An 18624-nucleotide genomic window follows, 5' to 3' on the forward strand; every position below is an offset into this window, starting at 1 on the left:
AGATTACACAGGTAGAACAAGGGCTACAGGACAGTCTCAAAACAGTACCAGGGGTAAAAGGCTTCATGACCAGGAAGTTCTGGTGGCTACCAATGAATTAAAAGGCAAATTGATAAGAGAAGCAAGACAAAAACGGTTGGATAGTTGGAAGTAATTTGGTGTCTATCCTGAAGTACCCGATATGGGACAGCCCAGCCTTATTTAATAGATGGATATGTGTGGAAAAAGTCCTCCCAGATGGGATTTATAAGGCTAAAGCAAGACTAGTGTATTGGGCTTTTGAAGGGCAATTTGGAGATCAAGATGTTAGAGTGGACTCCCCGATGGCCGAAAAAGTAAAGCTCTGTTAGCCATATATTCATGGGATTGTAGATTGATTGATTTAAAAGTCACATTTTTTGCAACTGCATTTTCGAAATTGCCTAAAGAGGCAGCTGATGTTGAAAGGAAGCTTTGGAAATTAAACAAATGCATTTATGGATTGAATGATGCATCAAAGGCATTTTATTTCTCAGTTAGATCTGTTTTGCTGAAAGTAGGCTGTACTCAACTGAAAACAGATCCAGCAATGTCTACTGGTTCATGATGCATGTCGATGATTTTCTATGGGGAGGTTCTGTGGAATTTGAGCAATTTGTTACAAATAAGATTAAAGGGGAATTTAGGATTGGAAGTCGGGCTTCGAGGGCCTTTAAGTATATAGGCCTAGAAACTAAGCAGAATAGGCCTGAAGTAACTTTGAGTCAACAATCTTATCTAGAAACTGTTACTCCTATCCTGATAAAATTTGCTAGGTCGTCACAGAACGATGATGTTACGTCGAAAGAAGAAACAAAGCAGTTGAGCAGCTTGATTGGGCAGTTGAATTGGTTATGCACTCAGACAAGAGCAGATGCTAGTTTTGATGTATTTGAACTAAGAACTATGATGAAACATGTTACAGTTGAAGAAGTTTTAAGGGCAAATATAACATTAAAAAATTAAATCTGGAGAAATGTGGCTCCATTTTCCAGCCGTGGGGAACCCAAGGTCATGAAATGAGTCTTTTTTGGTGACACTTCTTATCTCAGTATTCCAGATGGGCATTGGAGGACAGTTGGTTTTATAATATTCCTGGGGGAGTGAAAATGGAAACTGTTGTCCCTTGACCTGGAAAGCTAAGAAAAGAAAAAAGATGGTTAAAAGTGTTTGAGACGCAGAAACGCTTGCTCTTGTAGAAGCAATTGACATGGGTTTTCACCTGCAAAATATTTTAGGGGAGCTTAAGTGGCATTCTAAGAATAGTTTGTTTCTTAAATGTTTTATGGATAATCATTCCCTGTGGGATAATGTATGTTCAGCAAAAAGTGTGACTGAAAACAGGTTAAGGATTGAACTTGTTAGTGTAAAAAAGGTGTGAGAAAGAGAAGTCTCCAAGATAAAATAGGTTGGTGTAAGTCATCAGTTGTCAGAGTGCTTTACAAAAAGTAATACTTGCTCAAAAAGACTATTGAAGGTTCTAGAAGAAGGGTGTCTTATATTATAATGTGGCGTCCAGAATATGGAAAACCAATTTTTTTCTCTCTCTTTGATTTGTTTTGAAATATTGTTTGTGTGTTATCAAGTTTTACAGAAAAGAGCGGAATCTGTTAGCCTTAATAATACAATTAACATACCATAAAAGGTATACAGGTGGAGGGCATTGATTGATTAAGTATCTTGAGTACGTGAGACTTCTGGGACACTCTGTTGATTAGGGAGGAGGCAGACGTATATAATGATGCATTCTGTAAATAATTCTAGTATCAAGTAAAAGATTAGCATCTGATTTCCTATTTCACCATCTCGCTGTCAAAAATTTTAACATCACCCACCTCATGTTGATTTAGGTAGAAAAAAACTTTGAACTCCATTTACAAATTTAGCAAATTATAATTGGTACAGGAACTGGACAAATTTTCTGCCATGATTAAACTTGTGCCTGTGTGGAATTTTTCAGAGTATGTTTAGATACAACAATGAAATGTGCGCCAGAGAAAATAATTCTGAAGCATAATTTTGTTTTTGATATAACGAGTTATACATTATTCTTTTGAGTGGTAGAGCAATGTTTGAAGCACATTGTTGAATGCAACACTTAATAACATAAGTCATATCTTGCGCGATTATTGCAATGTCTCTACGAAGTAAGAGCATCTGTGTGAAATGTACTTGCATAAATGTTTGGTTTATATATGACAAATAATGTTCATTTTTACCAAGTACTTAACTGAACAACAGACAGAAAAAGGCAACATGGGACAGAAGTTCCTGGAAGCATTGGTTCTCATGTAGGGCTTGGGCTAAAATAGGAAACCATGTCGTCTTCAAGCAAAAGAAATGCAGAATTTAGAAGTAATCTGTGCCATCTCTGTTTCCAAGTGACCAAGAATAATTTAAGCAATTAAAAAAAAATGGGCTACCAATTTGGGCTACTGTTCATTTTTCACTACTGCCAAAGCCTAATTTCACCCTGTTGCGTTCACATGATATTCTCACATCTGCAGTTTCTAATAGGGGCCACTATGTTCAGGAGCAGGATGCCTGATAGATTTTTCTTCTGAGACATTGAGGCCACATGCATGCAATCTTAAGACTGTCCCATCCAGAGTGGCTATCTCAGCACAAGCTAAGAGCAAAAAAAAAAGGACTTTTTTTGTTTCTAAGCTTTTATATTACAGAAAAGATTTATATGCTTTATTTTGTAAAGTACCTTATCACTTACTGGAGAGTGTTGATTGGTAGAATCTCATACGATGTTTGATTTTTCAATATGCATGATGTTTTGTTATGCTGATTTGAGTGCAAACCCCTGGCCAGTTTAATGTTACATGTAACAGCCATTTGATGGTTATTGGACATTTCATTTGTGTACACATAAAAGAAACATTGTGACAGAGACTTCTCTATCAGCAGCGAAGGAAAAGTGCTTGCTGTTCACCTAGCTGATAGCTGTGTGGAGTTTCCTTGTCAATGGAAATTTTCTCCAAATCAGCATCCTGATGTGTGAGCAGGGATAGAATCTGCATTGAGTCACACAAGTCTAATTAAGGCAGGAATTATAAATTAGATTTAAAGGGTGTACAGAAAGCAAAATGAAAATTGGGAAATACAAATAAGAGAGAGGATGGAGAGAGAGAGAGGGATAAAAGAGACCGACAGGAAAAGTAAAAAAAAATGAAATTTTTGAAACATCTCCAACACTAACTTCCTTAGAGAATGAGACTCCTGAATGCACCAGGCCTAACCTCTTCAGCCATCTTTAGTGGGGAACTGATGAGTCGGCACCCCACATTGCAGTCGCTTCACTGCTAAACTCATTACTCGGGGATTGCAACAGTGCACCCTATTTAGCAGCAGCGTATCTCTGACAGCAACTGCCAGACTTCTGTGATTAGTTGTACATGTGCAAATGCTCGAAATTGCTGTCCAATTTATCATGTAATGGTCGTGAACACTGATGACCTCACTGTTCTTATTACCTCCAAATCCAGGCTATTGTGTTTAATAGTATACCACCTTAAATATGTCTCCCTGTTAGTTTTTTAAAAAAAACAGAAGTATCTAGCTTTCACATTCAATTCAAGAATTTATGTTTTTATGTGACCTGATTCCCTAAGTGTCTTATGTTTAAATTGCTGCAGGTATGAAGCGACCGCTGAGTCCTGAACATATTGCTGAAGATGTCACGATGAATTCAGCAGACCTTTATACTTACAATGATGGGAAGTTACTAAGTAGTGAATACTTGGACTATCAGTTGAACATAGAGAAAAGGAAAATAGGACTAGCATTGTGTGAAGTATGCAACATTCAGCTGAACTCAGCAGCACAAGCTGAGATTCATTATAATGGGAGGTCTCACTTGAAGAGGATGAAACAATTCAATGGCCACATTCCGGTCCCTTCAGCACCTAGCACCATTGTTACTAGCACCAGTACAGGTATTTGTAATTGTTTAACATGAATTGTCAAGATTGTGCTTGAAATGATTCTCATATTATTTAATTGATTCATTTTTAATAATATTTGATCTATTGTTCAGTTGGTCCTGTCTTAGTTCATAAACTAAAGTATAAATGTATGCAATCTGTATATTTTTCCTCCATTGTAACCTTGACTTTTGGATCTGCGGCTGTGCAGATGGTTCACCTGGAAATTGTTTTTGAATTGTCTTTTTATCCAACATGGGCCCATTGGGATTGAATGGTGAGAGGTAATCTTCAATTTAACACTGAGTGTAACAGTGGCTTTGTGGGCCAGGCAGCCCTCAGAAAAAACACCCAATTTTTCTTTCTATTCAAATCAATGGGAAGGAAAATCTGGCAGTGTCTAAGAGAAGCACTTAACCTGAAAGCCCAATTTTATGCTCTGACAGCGAGTTGAAAATTGCCTTTGTGATTTGTGAAATAAAAAATATCTATTTCATGTTATGTTTCATTCCACATTAGGGTTCCGTAAGATCTTGACATCAAATTGGAAAAAGGACTGTTACTAAAATTTACTTTTCGATCATGAAAGTTAAGATGGGGTTCACAATGTTACAAATTTTTAAGTCCTGTTTTGCAACTTTCACAGAGCTTTCCAAATGCATTTGTGGTGAAATATGCTCTTGTAGTTGATGTCAAACTCTCTTTACTGTTCAGTTTCCAGTGTCAGCATCAAGCATTCTCAAAACAGGCATAAATAGCTATTTATTTACAAATCTTGTTTTGCCTACGTTGCCTCCATTTATTTTTTTATTTTCCTGTAATGTGAGCAATGCTGCAAAAACCATAATTATTGTCCAGCCCTAGTAGCCCGAGAAGGTGGCGGTGGCCCTGATCTGTGAACCATTGTAGTTATTGTGGTGTTGCTACCTTCCTGTTGGTGTTACCTATGAAATTCTAGGACTTTAACCTATCAAAGATGACGCAACTGACAATATGTCTGAGTCAAGATGACATGTGACTTGGAGGTGATGATGCGTCCAGAGTTTTTATGCTTCTGTCCTTGGTGGTCGAGGTCACAGTGTTGGGAGATGCTGTCAAAATATTGTTGATGAGTTGTTGCAGTGCATTCTGTAGAGAAAACTACTGCGACTAAAATGTGCATGTAGTGGATACTGAGACTAGCAGGGTTGCTGATTAAGTAGATTGCTTTATCCTGAGTGGCACTATGTTTCTTGAGCATAGCAACTGCACATATCCAGCTTTGTGCTGTGTTACAAATATGAAGTTTAAAAGATTGTTATGTTTTAGAACTGTCTCCCTAATTAAAGGTAAAATGGAGGAATGAAGAGGTCATGTGACCTGTTCTGATTTCTGCCTTTGGAGAGGCTTGGGTAGCTTGGCGGTTAAAGGGGGCCCAGGTTGTCTTACTGGGAAGAAGGTGAGAGATATTTCACACCTGTAAACAATGACCAGGGCAGCTGTGCTGATGGTGGATAGGCTGTTGGTCTCCAAGTCACATGGAGGTATTAGGTGTCAGGTTTTGTGACCAGTTATACTGTAGACTGTCTTTTTAATTCAAGCTAGAATAGAGTTGGGGGCCCAGAGGAAAGCTAATTAACATTTCTGCCTAGATACAAGGCCCAGGTTATTCACATTGCCATGGAGATGAGCTTATAGAGGGGAAGAGTCCATAGCAAGCTGTTGTAATATCGAGTTATACGGCTTTTCCTCAGACAGGTAAATTTGTAAGAATCTGGGAGAGAGAGCAGAGAGATAGAGGCAGCCAGTCTCTATTGTTCACCACACAGAATGTGGGTGGGAGCTTGCACTCGGATTGAAGAGACCAAGTTGAGGAAGAGTTAAAACAAAGCTGGAAGATTCACCTAGCTTTGACTAAAGGGAGGAATCTCCAGTGCAATCCTCACTGCGAAAGTTAGTTCAGGATTAAATGCTATCCAGCTGGAAAAGGAAAAAGAAGTAAGCCATGGGAGCTGAGATAGCTTTAGACTGGTTCCTGGAGAATGAAGTTTCCACTTATGGGACAGAGTAAAAGTATAACCATGGAGGGAGATTTTCTGTCATTTTAAGTTAAATGGGGGATCTTTCCTGTAGTTTAGAGTATAAGTTTCCCACTGAATAAAGTTTAGACAATGTTGCTTTAAATTTGTTTATTATTTTAAAATTCTTAAAACTTGAAATCTTGTTATGTCATCCTTCCAGTAAACCACTGGAAATTGGAATATATTTCTAAAAGGTATTGGTTTCTACAGGATCATAGCGGCTTATACTCCTGATGCATACTTGCATGTAGCGAAGAGACTGTGCAGGATTATTCTCTGCTATTGAGGTCCTGGTGTAGGCTGGCATGGTCTTTTTCAGTGTTGGAGGAGTTGTGAATGGCAATGAACTCCATAAAATCACTGTGAGCTACCTCATTATTGACATTATTATTTTTAAAGGAAAGGTCATTATGAAGTAGCTGAAGATAGTATGGGTCATGCACACTGCTCTAAGGGAACTCCTGAACTGCAATGATTGACCGCAACTATGACCATTTTCCCTTATGTCACTTATAGTGAATTTGTTCTCTGGCCCCTGTTGAGCTTAGTCTTGCAATGACTCCTAGGTGCCATACTCATTTGAGTTCTCCCTTAACGTTGGTGCCAGCTACTGGATGCTTTTCTGAATTTGATGCTTGCATCTATACTGTGTTGAGATTTTTAACTTTTATTCATTCATGGGATATGGGCATTGCTGGTAGGTCAGCATTTATTGCACATTCCTAATTGGCTGGGTTAGATATGTCCTGTTTTTCATGTATAGGACATACTTGGGCAATTTTCCACATTACTAGGTAGATGCCAATGTTGTAGCTGTACTGGAACAGCTTGGCTATGGGGTGCGGCAAGTTCTGGAGCACAAGTTCTCCGTACTATTGCCAGAATATCTGGGACTGACTGGTTCAGAATTGGAACTGAGATTTCAGGTTTTAATGAAAACCATTGAATCCAGTTGAAAAGTGAAGAAACATTGAAGGGCATATTTTCTGAATGAAAATCAAAGCGGTGGAAATTTCAATTTAAAAAGAAGTTAGAAAAACTCTTTCACTTTCAATCACGTTGTCTCTTGTTTTTAATTGTTTACCTTATAAGGAAAACAGGCATTGTGAAGAAAAAAACCTCTTGTGTAACTTTTTTTAAAACTTAAAAGATGTCAGATTCTAAAGTAGGCATGTTTGTAAATTCCTTCAGCATGTTTTAAGAAACAGGAATGGATTTGGGGATTTATCACAAAAAACAAGTAAAAACTGAAAACAAGGAAGCTTGGGTGCAATATGGCCAGCCACTGAGCAACACTGCAGCCTTCCCAAGCTATTTGCCTTAAGCTATGAAAAGGAGCCCTCGTTCAGCACTGTAAATTTTTCCATTTCTCATGTCACCTATCCTTAAGGACTTGCTCCCCGTTTCTTCCCTCCCTTCTAATATGTTAGGCCTTAATTTAGGACAGCTTTGTATCAAAATTACAAGATGAAGTAGCACATGAATAAGCCTAAATCGTTCACAATATAGTTTTCACTATAATAACATTTGCGTGTTAGACTGTTGCCTCTTTATACCTTAAACAGAGAAAATCTAATATTCCCTCTGCAGCTGCAAGTCATCTCAAGTTGTTCTTCATTCATGACTTTAACTGCACATTGTTTACATGGAATGCCAGCTAATTTCTTTATTTCAGGAATAGCAATGCCATCTGCAGGCTGCATTACAAAAGAGTAGTGAACACAGCAGTAAATACTTCAGTCGGATAGTGTAGGAGCCAATTTTGATGACCCAATGCTGACTTCGCTCTGAAGTAGCAGCATACACACAAATGTGATAAATAATAGTATCAAAAATGCTGCCATTCACAGCCAATTTAGTCTTTTGCAGCACATTTTTTGTTAAAACTATCTGACATTGGTGGGTGAACCAGCAGTGGAGTTAAAGGTCCTGTTGCCTGGCCAAATTATAATAATTAGCCTGTTGTAGGGTGGCCGAGTTGCTACTATAGTTGATAGAGTTGATCTGCAGACACTTCTTGGGCGGAAACATTAAGTTTATTCATAATATACTCAGCAGCAACTAGACATGTGCTTTCAACTCAAGCTCTAACTCTACACTGACTACTAGACATGGCCCACACTACCCTCCTATTAGTTACTACAGATCATGTGACCTTCCGTAACCAGTATTATTCTTAAAGGTACATTACACACTAAATAAAACCATAATTACTACATAGTCTGATCCTGAAAAGTCAACCAGGGTCGTGGGAGGAAGTTAGGGGCATGTTGGAATGGGTGGTTGGAACTCCTGCAGTGTCCAGGGTCTGCTGCAGTAGCAGCTGGAAGTAAAATCCATTTGCTGAGTTCTGATGAAAGGTCTGCACCCAAAATGTTAACTTTTTTTTCATTTCAGGTGTCTACCGATCTGCAGTGTACTTTGTGGATTTTCCATTTTACTTCAGAACTTGAAGGTTTTATTTTTACTTGCAGCTGGAGATAAATGTCTCAGCTTTTTAACCCTGAAACTTGGGAGCATTTGTCAAGAGGTTTTCCTACAGCTTGATATAAGCTCCTTGTTCAGCAAGTGCTTGTCTTTCAATATTTTCATAGAGGGCTGTAATATGAACCAAACTCCTTGACTGTTTCACACAGAAAAGTGTTGTGTGAAAGTTTATAACTAATGCAGGATGCTGAAGTTCAGCACACCTGACATTGGAAGCCTTGTGTAAGCATTACCGCCCCTTGTGATGCTGTTGTGATCACTTTCTAAATGAGAAGGATGTGTGCACGTCCTAGGTCCTACAGTGAGGCAAATTGTCATGAAAGTGAAGATTATAAGATTGTTATGTTTTAAACTATCTTTGTAATTTAAGGTAAAACAGAAATATCCTGGAAAGGAGTTTGGCAGGAGGTTGCTTAATTCTGCCAGGCAACAGCTAGATGGTTTGGTTACCATGGGGATAAGGGGGCCCAAGTGAAAAGACCTTACTGAGCAAGGTGCAAAGGTGTCTCACCTGAAAACAAAGGCCAAGAGCTGCGGCTGAGTAGGCTGTCTCTTTCCGAAATTTCGGGCAGAGAGAGAGAGAGAAAGGGGCCTCATGGCAAAAAACTGAAGTCAGTGTGGTCAGCAGAGAGGAAAGTGTGTTTTTGTTGTGGGCAACCGGGCAGAAGGTGAGAGGGAAGACAGTATCTGGTTAAAAATATGCATCCCATGGTAGTCTAAGGAATCCAGAAGATTTGTCCTGGTGTGGCTAGGGGTTGAGGGTGAGGGGGGGGTGAGGAGGAATTGCAAGAATAGGACTTGATGCTGGGAGTCGGTTTGTCTGGAAACTGAGAGAAATGCCTTTTGATGGTCACTTGAAATCTGACTTAGCGAAATGTGGAGAAGTGAACTTGCTGGGAGCAATGTTGGACTGGCCCTTGTGAAAATATTCTGTGGAGAGTGGGCCGTAAAGTATAACTGGCATGGGGTTTTCTATCATGTTAAAAAGTTAGAGGGAATATATTTTCTGTAGCTTAGAGTACTGGTTGCCTACAAAGTAATGTTTAATTGATGTTGCTTTTGTTGGTCTTCAGTTGGTCACTGGAATTCAAGTCTCTTGTTTAAAGTTATCGGTCTCTACGGAGATTGTAGCAAATCGAAGGACACATTTAAAACTTCAAAAGTACTATTTTGAATCGATATACCAGAATAGTTTGAATAGTGATGAGGAATCGGTGTCTATGTTGATTTTTCAGTGATATTGGCCATAAATGCAACACCTTGTTTTTGTTAAATCTATGCCCTCATCATTTTTTCCCTTCTTAGTTTTGAACATTTTCTTTTAATTGCACTTTTATCATAATAAATAGTGATGCACTTGGGCAGGACAAACAAGGCACGGGAATACATGATGAATGGTAGGACCCTGGGAAATACCGAGGATCAGAGGGACCTTGGTGTACATGTCCACTGGTCCCTTAAGGCAGCAGGACAGGTAGATAAGGTGGTTAAGAAGGCATATGGGATACTTGCCTCTATTAGCCGAGACATACAATATAAGAGCAGGGAGGTTATGCTGGTAGTATATAAAACGCTGGTTAGGCCACAGCTAGAGTATTGTGTGCAGTTCTGGAATCCGCATTATAGGAAGGATGTGATTGCAGTAGAGAGAGTGTAGAGGAGATTCACCAGGATGTTGCCTGGGCTGGAGAGTTTTAGTTATGAGGAGAGATTGGATAGACTGGGGTTATTTTCCCTGGAGCAGAGGAGATTGAGGGGGGACATGATTGCGGTGTATAAAATTATGAGGAGCATAGATAGGGTAGACAGGAAGGAACTTTTCCCCTTGGTGGAGGGATCAATAACCAGGGGGCATAGATTTAAGGTGAGGGGCAGGAGATTTAGAGGGGATGTGAGGAAGAATTTTTTCACCCAGAGGGTGGTGGGAATCTGGAACTCACTGCCTGAAAGGGTGGTAGAGGCAGATACCCTCATAACATTTAACAAGTATTTGGATATGCACTTGCGCTGCATTGGTATACAAGGCTATGGGCCTAATGCTGGAAAATGGAATTAGAATAGTTAGGTACTTGTTTGTCTGGCGCAGACTCAATGGGCCGAAGGGCCTTTTTCTGTGCTGTAGACCTCTGTGACTCTCTTTTATTTTGACTGTGTTTCTCTCTTTATTTCCTCCATTATTGCGGTCCATTTGTTTTCTGAACTTAATTTTTTGCTGTTTTGCTTTTCTTCTGCCATTGATTATTGAGTTTTCATTTTGCAGATATCAAAACAGAGTGTGTGTCAACAACAGAAGTACTTCCCCAATTCATACACACTGTTTCTTGTAGCATTTTTACAGAAGGTGAAAGGGAATAACCTTGATCAAGTTCCACCTTCATGAAACCAGGAATATTTAGACATCACACAAGGAAAGTGGCACTAAAGAGAGTATAAGGATAACCATAGTATCACTGACAAAAGTGTCTACACTTGGAGCTGGTGTATGTGAAGAAGTTCCCTCTTTTTCATTGGAAATCTTTTTATCTTATATGCATTGTGCCTATGAATTATCAGCTATGCCAGCATGCTTAAGTACAGTTGCAAGATTCATGAGCAATTACTGTACTATTTTCCATTAAGATCGATGATGAATTTAAACTTGCATCTTCATAGGACAGAATCATTCCAGATTTGCATTGTAGTGGGTGGGGAAAAAGGATGTTTTACCCGCTGGTCGCGATGACGGGTTTTTGCGCCATATCATCCCAATCCTGCCTCATTAATCATGCATTCCTGGGAAACATGGTGTTTCACTGGCAGGGGGCATGTTATTCACCCGTCGCCTCGCTGCTTTCAGGTGCCATATTTAAAATGCAGCCACGTGGTGCGCGTGCCTCTCAGTGCTTCCAGCCCAGGACTGCTGCACAGAAGACATGGTCGTGAAAGACAAGAAGACTGCAGCCCCTGATTCAGTGACACATCCCCAGGATGCCTTCTGGACACAGTCGGAGCCCGCCGTGATGCCCTCTACCCCGCTCTGGCCACAGGAGGCCCATCAGTGTTACCACTCCGGCTTGGGAGGTGGTGGGAGCGGTGGTCAGTACCAACACTGAACAGAAGAGGTTCGCCATCCAGTGCAGAAAGAGGATGAATGATCTCATCCGTGCCACCAGGGTAAGGCAACCATCTCATTACTCTTAAGCCCATCACACATTCACTGGCATCTCACTCACTGCCAGCTCAAGGGACATCACCACTTATTCACTCTCTCACATCTCCATCTGGACTAATCTCCTCTGGAGACTGCCTCCTCAGCCCTCACCTTCTTGAGGCCACTTGCACAGATCAGCATGTGTCCCCACACACACCCTGGGATATCCCTCTTCCTCAGTAATGCCCTAGCTCTCAGCCTCTTCCCTTGCCTGAGGCCACTTCTCCCCCTTCCCCAAACAAGCCATGGCCCTGCAACTGTTGAAAAGCCACCCTCGCCTTACGGCTGGACTTGTAAGTAGGCACCTGCCCGTGAGCCCTCCTAAAGGTGAAGTGCTGCTGCCTGTGAAGCCTGGCACTGATGACCACGAGTGCTGCCTGAAGCAATAAGGCAAACAAGCCTCATAGTCCCGAGCAAAGTGCAGCTCGCCAGGTGCACATCGCTTATTTACAGTTGTGAAGCACGTTGACATGCCCAGATGATCCAGCGTGGGGGGATGATTCTGGTGAGCTGGACTTATAATGATATTCAGATGTATTACAATAAAGTTCCCGATGTGCGGTGGAGGGAAATGTGACCCGCAATTGATGGGCGGTTTGGACGATTGCAAACTGATTTCTCAACATCGTGAAACTGATTTTTGGCCTTCCTGCCACATTGTCTGCACATGCCTGTCATGATGCCTGATGCCAGCGGGCACAGAAAATTCTGGCCACAGAATTGAAGGATGGTTACAGCACAGAAAGAGACCGTTTGATTTGTCGTGTTCTTGATGGCTCTCTGCAAGAGCAAATCAGCTAGCCCAACTCCCCAGCTCTTTCCCCCTAGCCCTGCAAATTATTTTTCTTCAGCTGTTTTTCCAATCCCCTTTTAAAAGGCATGATTGAATCTTCCCCCACCACAGTCGAGGCAGTGCATTCCAGATCCTAACTACCTGCTGCATAAAATAGTTCTTCCTTGTGTTTCCTATGGTTCTTCGGTCATTCATCTTATAACATTGTCACCTGGTTCTCAACCCTGCCGCCAATTAGAACAGTTTCTCTTTATCTGCTCTGCCTAGACCCCTCATAATTTTGAAGATCTCTATCAGGTCCTCTCTCAGCCTTCTCTAAGGAGAACAGCTTCAATCTTTCCAGTCAACCCACATAACTGAGGTCCTTCATCCCTGGAACCATCCATATAAATCTCATCTGTGGCCACTCCAAAGCCTTCACATCCTTCCTAAAGTGCGGTGCTTAGAATTGGACAGAATCTCCAGTTGAGGCCGAAGTAGTGTTTTCTAAAGGTTCATCATAATTTCCTTGCTTTTGTACTCTATACCACTGTGGATAAAACCAAAGATTCCATATGTCTTTTTAACCGGTTTCTCAACCTACCCTGCCACATTCAACGATTTCTGTACATATTCCGCCAGGTCTCTCTGTTCTGCAACTCCTTTAGAATTGCACCCTTTATTTTGCTTTTCCTTGATCCCCCTACCAAGGTGTATCATTTCACACTTGTTACTGATCCCTGGGGAACTCCACTTGTTCCGTCTAGTCCAAAAAACAACCATTTACCACTACTCTGTTTCCTGTGACTCAACATTGTATCCATGTAGCCGCTGTCCCTTTTATTCCATTAGTGTCAACTTGCTAGCAAGCTTATTATGTAGCACTTTAATAAACGCTTTTTGGAAGTCCATGTAAACCAAATCATATTACCCTCATCAATTATCTCTGTTGTCGCATCAAAAACTCAATCAAGTTAATTAAATGTGATTTGCCTTTGACCATTCCCTGCTGCCTTTTCTTAATTAATCTGCACTTTCCAAAGTGACTGTTACGAATTATCCTTTCTAAAGGTTTTCTTACCACCCAGGTTAAACTGGTGTAGTTGCTGGATTTATCTTTACACCCTTGAACAGATTCTCGCAATTCTCCAATCCTCTGGCCAATTGGAAGATTATGGCCAGTGCTTCTGCAATTTCCTCCCCCACTTCCCTAAGTAATCTTGGATGCATCCCATCTCTCAGGTGACTTGTCAACTTTAAGTACAGCCAGTCTTTCCACCTCCTTATTTTTTAAATCAATTTTTAGTCCATTCATTGTCTCAAACTACCTCCTCCTTCACTATGACATTAAGAGAAATTTTTCACTGTTACAAGTGCAACGAGCATTTACAACTAGTACTTTTATCTGACTCATCTCTCACTTTCTTGGCAAGAATCTTGACAAGAAGATTCACAGCTTGTACAAAGAGGCTTGCTAATTGCATATTAAGTTTAGTTCAAGTTAAATTATGGGCACTGCTCATTGGAGCAGACTGAGAAAGGAATCACTGTTTGCAAATGATTTCAAATTGAAATGTATATAAAACTTGCGTTTTGAAAAGTCTAATTTCTGAATGGTATATTTAAGATATAGGTGGACTTATCCAAAAGTAAGTCTAAACAATTGTAACAAAAAAATATCCATCTTTAGTTAGTATGGTTTCAAATAGCTAGAGTTTTGAAGAGAACCTTGAAGCTTTTATATTCTCTATGCAACATTGTATCCTGAAGGATGTGTTTTGTGACTGCAAAATGTCTACCAGTGGTTCAGGCATTGCTAAATCCAGCTGATTCACCAAAATAAACTGTTGCATTCCAAGAAATTTAAGAAGGAAATTTTTGCAAAGTACTAAATTACTTCCTGATTCCAGTTCTCTTGTGTAGCTATTGTATTGTTTAAATTTCCTTTTGTGTATTATTTTGCATGTAAATCCAGGACACACTGTTGCAGCCTGTATAATATAGTACAATTGTGTGATATTTTCTGCCTTTGACAGGGTCCCATGTATTCTCTAGAAAACCATTCCTTGCAATCAGTTAATTGCAAGACCTGGGCTATGCTAATTTAAACACAACAGCAAATGAAGTCTTATGTTCATAACATTGGCATAGAAATTTCTGGTAAATGCCAATTATTAAACGTTATGTACATTGTACACAATGGCAGAATCCTCATGGCACCATATCCATACTCCAGTCTGAACTACATGTATATTAAACTTTTAGAATCAAATGAAAAAAGAGAAAATGGACTTAACATGAGGTAACAGTTTTAATGACACAAGGATGCAAAGTGAGAAATGGAGTGTTTTCAAATGTTAAAAAAACTAAAGACACACTCAAAGGACAGAGAAGTTCGCAGTGTTTTCAACAATTACACTTTCAACATAGTTATGACTGATGAGCTAATTTAACAATGACGTGTATTAAATTATCCAACTTGTTGGAGTTCCACGTTGTTGTTCATGAGAGACAAGTTTAACTGTTGTATTAACTGCAACATATGGTTAACACCCTTAACTTCTGTTATCCAGCAGATGGCAGTCAAAGCATTTGATCTGATGATGTGTTTAGGCCTGCTTGCTGTGCATTTTGATCAGACTATCTTCTATCTTGATTTTTTTACTGCATATGCTTGGATTTTGCCACTGGGCATTTACATATCTAACTGAGATTTTAGTGCGATTATTTTTATTGGCATCCGTCCATCTTGGGAGATTGGTGTATATCACTTGCAAATATCCTAATGTTTTAGTGATTTAAAAAATTTTGTTTTACGTTAAAGTACATTTGTTGTAGTTAGTGGCTCAAGGCTTTATATTCAGACTTGGTAATTGTGTGGATAACTGCACTTTTGGTGGTGAGGACATTTTTCAGTGCTTTCAGCACTGTGATATGTTTAATTATGAATGTAACGTGGCAACAAACAGCTGTTGATGAAAAAACACCTATTTGGGCACATGTTGAGAAGATAATCCCTTTAACTGAAGATGTCTAGATATTACATTCTTTCTGCTATCAGTGTTCCAAGTCCTAATTTTATTACCATTAAAGGTTTAACTAATGTCTCAGAATTTTCAATTTGAAGTAAACATTTAAGCTCAAAACCTGTAACCTATCAGATGGATTGTGAAGCAAGTAATTTAACATGTCTGAGATGTGTTTTTTATTAAAAAGGTTTATTCAATGTTATATTACTGCAGTATTCCCATTTAATATTTAGGAAAAATTGCAGTTCCAGCTATTCAATGAAGAGATTTATCTTTCAGTGGTCCTTCGACATGACTATCTTAACCACAAGACCCAGAAATTGAAAGAGTACGATATAGAACAGAAAGTTTCAGAAACCTTTGGAGTTATACCAAGAAAGGTGATTAGGAAGCATGATGTAGAAAATACTGAAGAGAAGAAAGGGGTCAAAAGCTTCAAAGTCAAGAGGGAGGAGGGAATGTGTTAAGAAATGTGGAATGTGCAATGAATCCTCATGGATCAGGGAGACTATATGGGATAGAATTTTTGACCTTACAAGGGATGAAGATGGAGAACTCTGACCAACCTGATTTTGAGAAAGGCCCAAGAAGCAAGATTTAGACTGAACCCAAGAGAACGATTACCTACTGCACAACAGGCCTGTGTGCTCTCTGGGAATGTCAGAGATGCTCAAAGGGCATTCCTCCGTTTCGGAGTAGTGTTCAAGTCTTGCGTAGACAAGACACCCTCCCAGAATTGCACATGCGTGAGGGTAAGATTGATTTCAATTGTGATGCTCCACACCCCACATGTGAGTTATCTTTAACCAATCAACTGTCCAAGCTTCACATGTGATAATATCCATTTAAATGAGGCTTTGGAAGGTGCGGATGCCCATAGAACTGTACTCCAGCAATGAGTGATTGGCTTAAGGAGATAAAGTGAAAGGAAAAAATGGCTTTGAAAACAAAGCTGCTTCCAGTGTGCCACCGATCTGAGTTTGAGCTTCAAGCCATGTCACAAAGATTTATTATTAATTCTATGAACTGTATTTGCTCAAATCTCAGCATCATTATATTACCATCCGTGGCAATCAATGGGCAAGGCTCCTTGCAGCTAGTGCATACTTGGAAGGTGATTCCTCAAATTTCTGTCCTTCACTCATTTCACTGATTCAATAGTATTTTGCATCACAATATTAGAAATAGGAGCAGGAGTAGGCCTTATAGCTACGCCATCCAATAAGATCATGGCTAAACTTTAAATCGACTCCGCTTTCCCATCAATTTAATTCCCTGTCATTCAGTTTCTAATTCATGGAAGTAACTAAAGATGTGTCAGCACGAATGTCTATAGAGCACTATGCTCCAGTGTTGAGAAAACTGTAGAAGTTATTTTTCAGTTCTGAAATGTAAATGACATATTAATCGATACACTTAGAGAATTTCAGAATTTTCACTTCTTACAAGATTTATCAGTATCAAAACACATCCTTTCAGAGATTAAATAAATCCCAGCCCATGATGGTGCAAATTAAATATAGTCTTTTGGAATTACATGGAATATACGGCACCGGAACAGTTAATTTGGCTCAGCCAGTCCATGCTGACATTTGTGCTATACTTAAACCTCTTCCCAGCCTCCTCCATCTAATTCTCAGCATACCCCACTATGCCTTTCTTCGTCATATGTTTATTTAGTCTCCCCTTAAATCCATCTATACAGTTCACCCCCCACCCCCGTATTCACCTGTGGTTATCAAGTTCCAAATTCTCATACTATCTGGGTAAAATTTCTTCTGAATTCCCCATTTGATTTCTTGGTGACTATCTTATATTGATGGCCTCAAGTTTTTTCTCTCCTGCAGTGGAAACACTCTGTCTACTTTATCAAAGCATTTCATCATTTGTTTTTATTCATTCATGGGATGTGAGCATCACTGGCAAGGTCAATGTTTTATTGCCACCCCTAATTGCCCTTTGGTGGTGAGCTGCAGCCTTGAACTGTCTGTAGTCCATGTGGTATAGGTATAGGTACACCCACAGTGCTGTTAGGGAGTTCCAGAATTTTGACCCAGCGACTGTGAAGGAATGGTGATTCTGACGTCAGGATGGCGTCTAATTTGAAGAGGAACTTGCAGGTGGTGGTGTTCCCATGCACCTGCTGCCCTTGTCCTTCTAGGTGGCAGAGCCCACAGAGTTGGAAGGTGCTGTCGAAGGAGCCTTGGCAAGTTGCTGCAGCCAAGGTGTTCTGATGGTGAATGAGGTTGATTTGTCCTTGTGGTGTCAAGCTTCATGAGTGTTGTTGGAGCTACATTCATCCAAGCAGAGGAGAATATTCCATTGCATTCCTAAATTGTGTCTTGTAGATCTTGGACAGGTTTTGGTGAGTCAGGAGGTGAGTTACTCGCTGCAGAATTCCAGCCTTTGATCTGCCCTTGTAGCCACAATATTTATATGACTGGTCCACTTGAGTTTCTGATCAATGGTAACTCCCAGAATGTTGATAGTGGGGGATTCAGCGATGGTAATGCCATTGAACATCAAGGGGCGATGGTTAGATTCTCTCTTGTTGGAGATGTTATTGTCTGCCACTTGTATGTTGTGAATGTTACTTGCCACTTATCAGCCTAAGCCTGATACAGGACTAGTCTTGCTGCATGCAGGCATGGACTGTTTCAGTATCAGAAGAGTTGTAAATTTTACCAAAGACTGCATGATCATCAGTAAACATCCCCATCTTAGACCTTATGTTGGAGGGAAGGTTATTGGTGAAGCAGCTGAAGATTGTTGGGTGAATGAAGAACTCCTACAGCTATGTCCTGGGGCTGAGATGATTAAACTCCAACAACTACAGTCATCTTCCTTTGTGCAGATATGACTACAGCAGTGAAGAGTTTTTCCTTGATTCCCATTGACTTCCATTTTAATAAGTCTCCTCAATGCCGCACTCGGTCAAATGCTATCTTGATGCCAAGGGCTGTTACTCTGACCCCACTGTTGAAATTCAGCTATTTTGTCCATGCTTGAACCATGGGTTTTATGCATTTTGGAACTGTGTGGTCGTGGCAGAATCCAAACTGAGCCTTAACCTCCTCTATAATATCACCCCTTAGCTTTCTCTTTGCAAACGAAAAGCAAAACATTCTGTTCAACC

The 18624-nt window shown here is 40.1% G+C and overlaps 1 protein-coding gene across 1 annotated transcript in view; it reads left to right on the forward strand.

Moving 5' to 3' along the window:
• Positions 1 to 3680: 3680 nt before the first annotated feature.
• Positions 3681 to 18624, forward strand: part of znf385b (zinc finger protein 385B) — a 423045-nt gene continuing 408101 nt past the window's right edge. The window contains exon 1 of the mRNA XM_078551945.1: positions 3681 to 3962. Within this exon, the coding sequence (XP_078408071.1) occupies positions 3710 to 3962 (253 nt within the window). The 5' untranslated portion in view covers positions 3681 to 3709. The remainder of the gene's footprint in view (positions 3963 to 18624) is intronic.

The sequence above is a fragment of the Cetorhinus maximus genome, chromosome 11, assembly GCF_964194155.1.
Source record: "Cetorhinus maximus chromosome 11, sCetMax3.hap1.1, whole genome shotgun sequence".
NCBI lineage: Eukaryota > Metazoa > Chordata > Chondrichthyes > Lamniformes > Cetorhinidae > Cetorhinus > Cetorhinus maximus.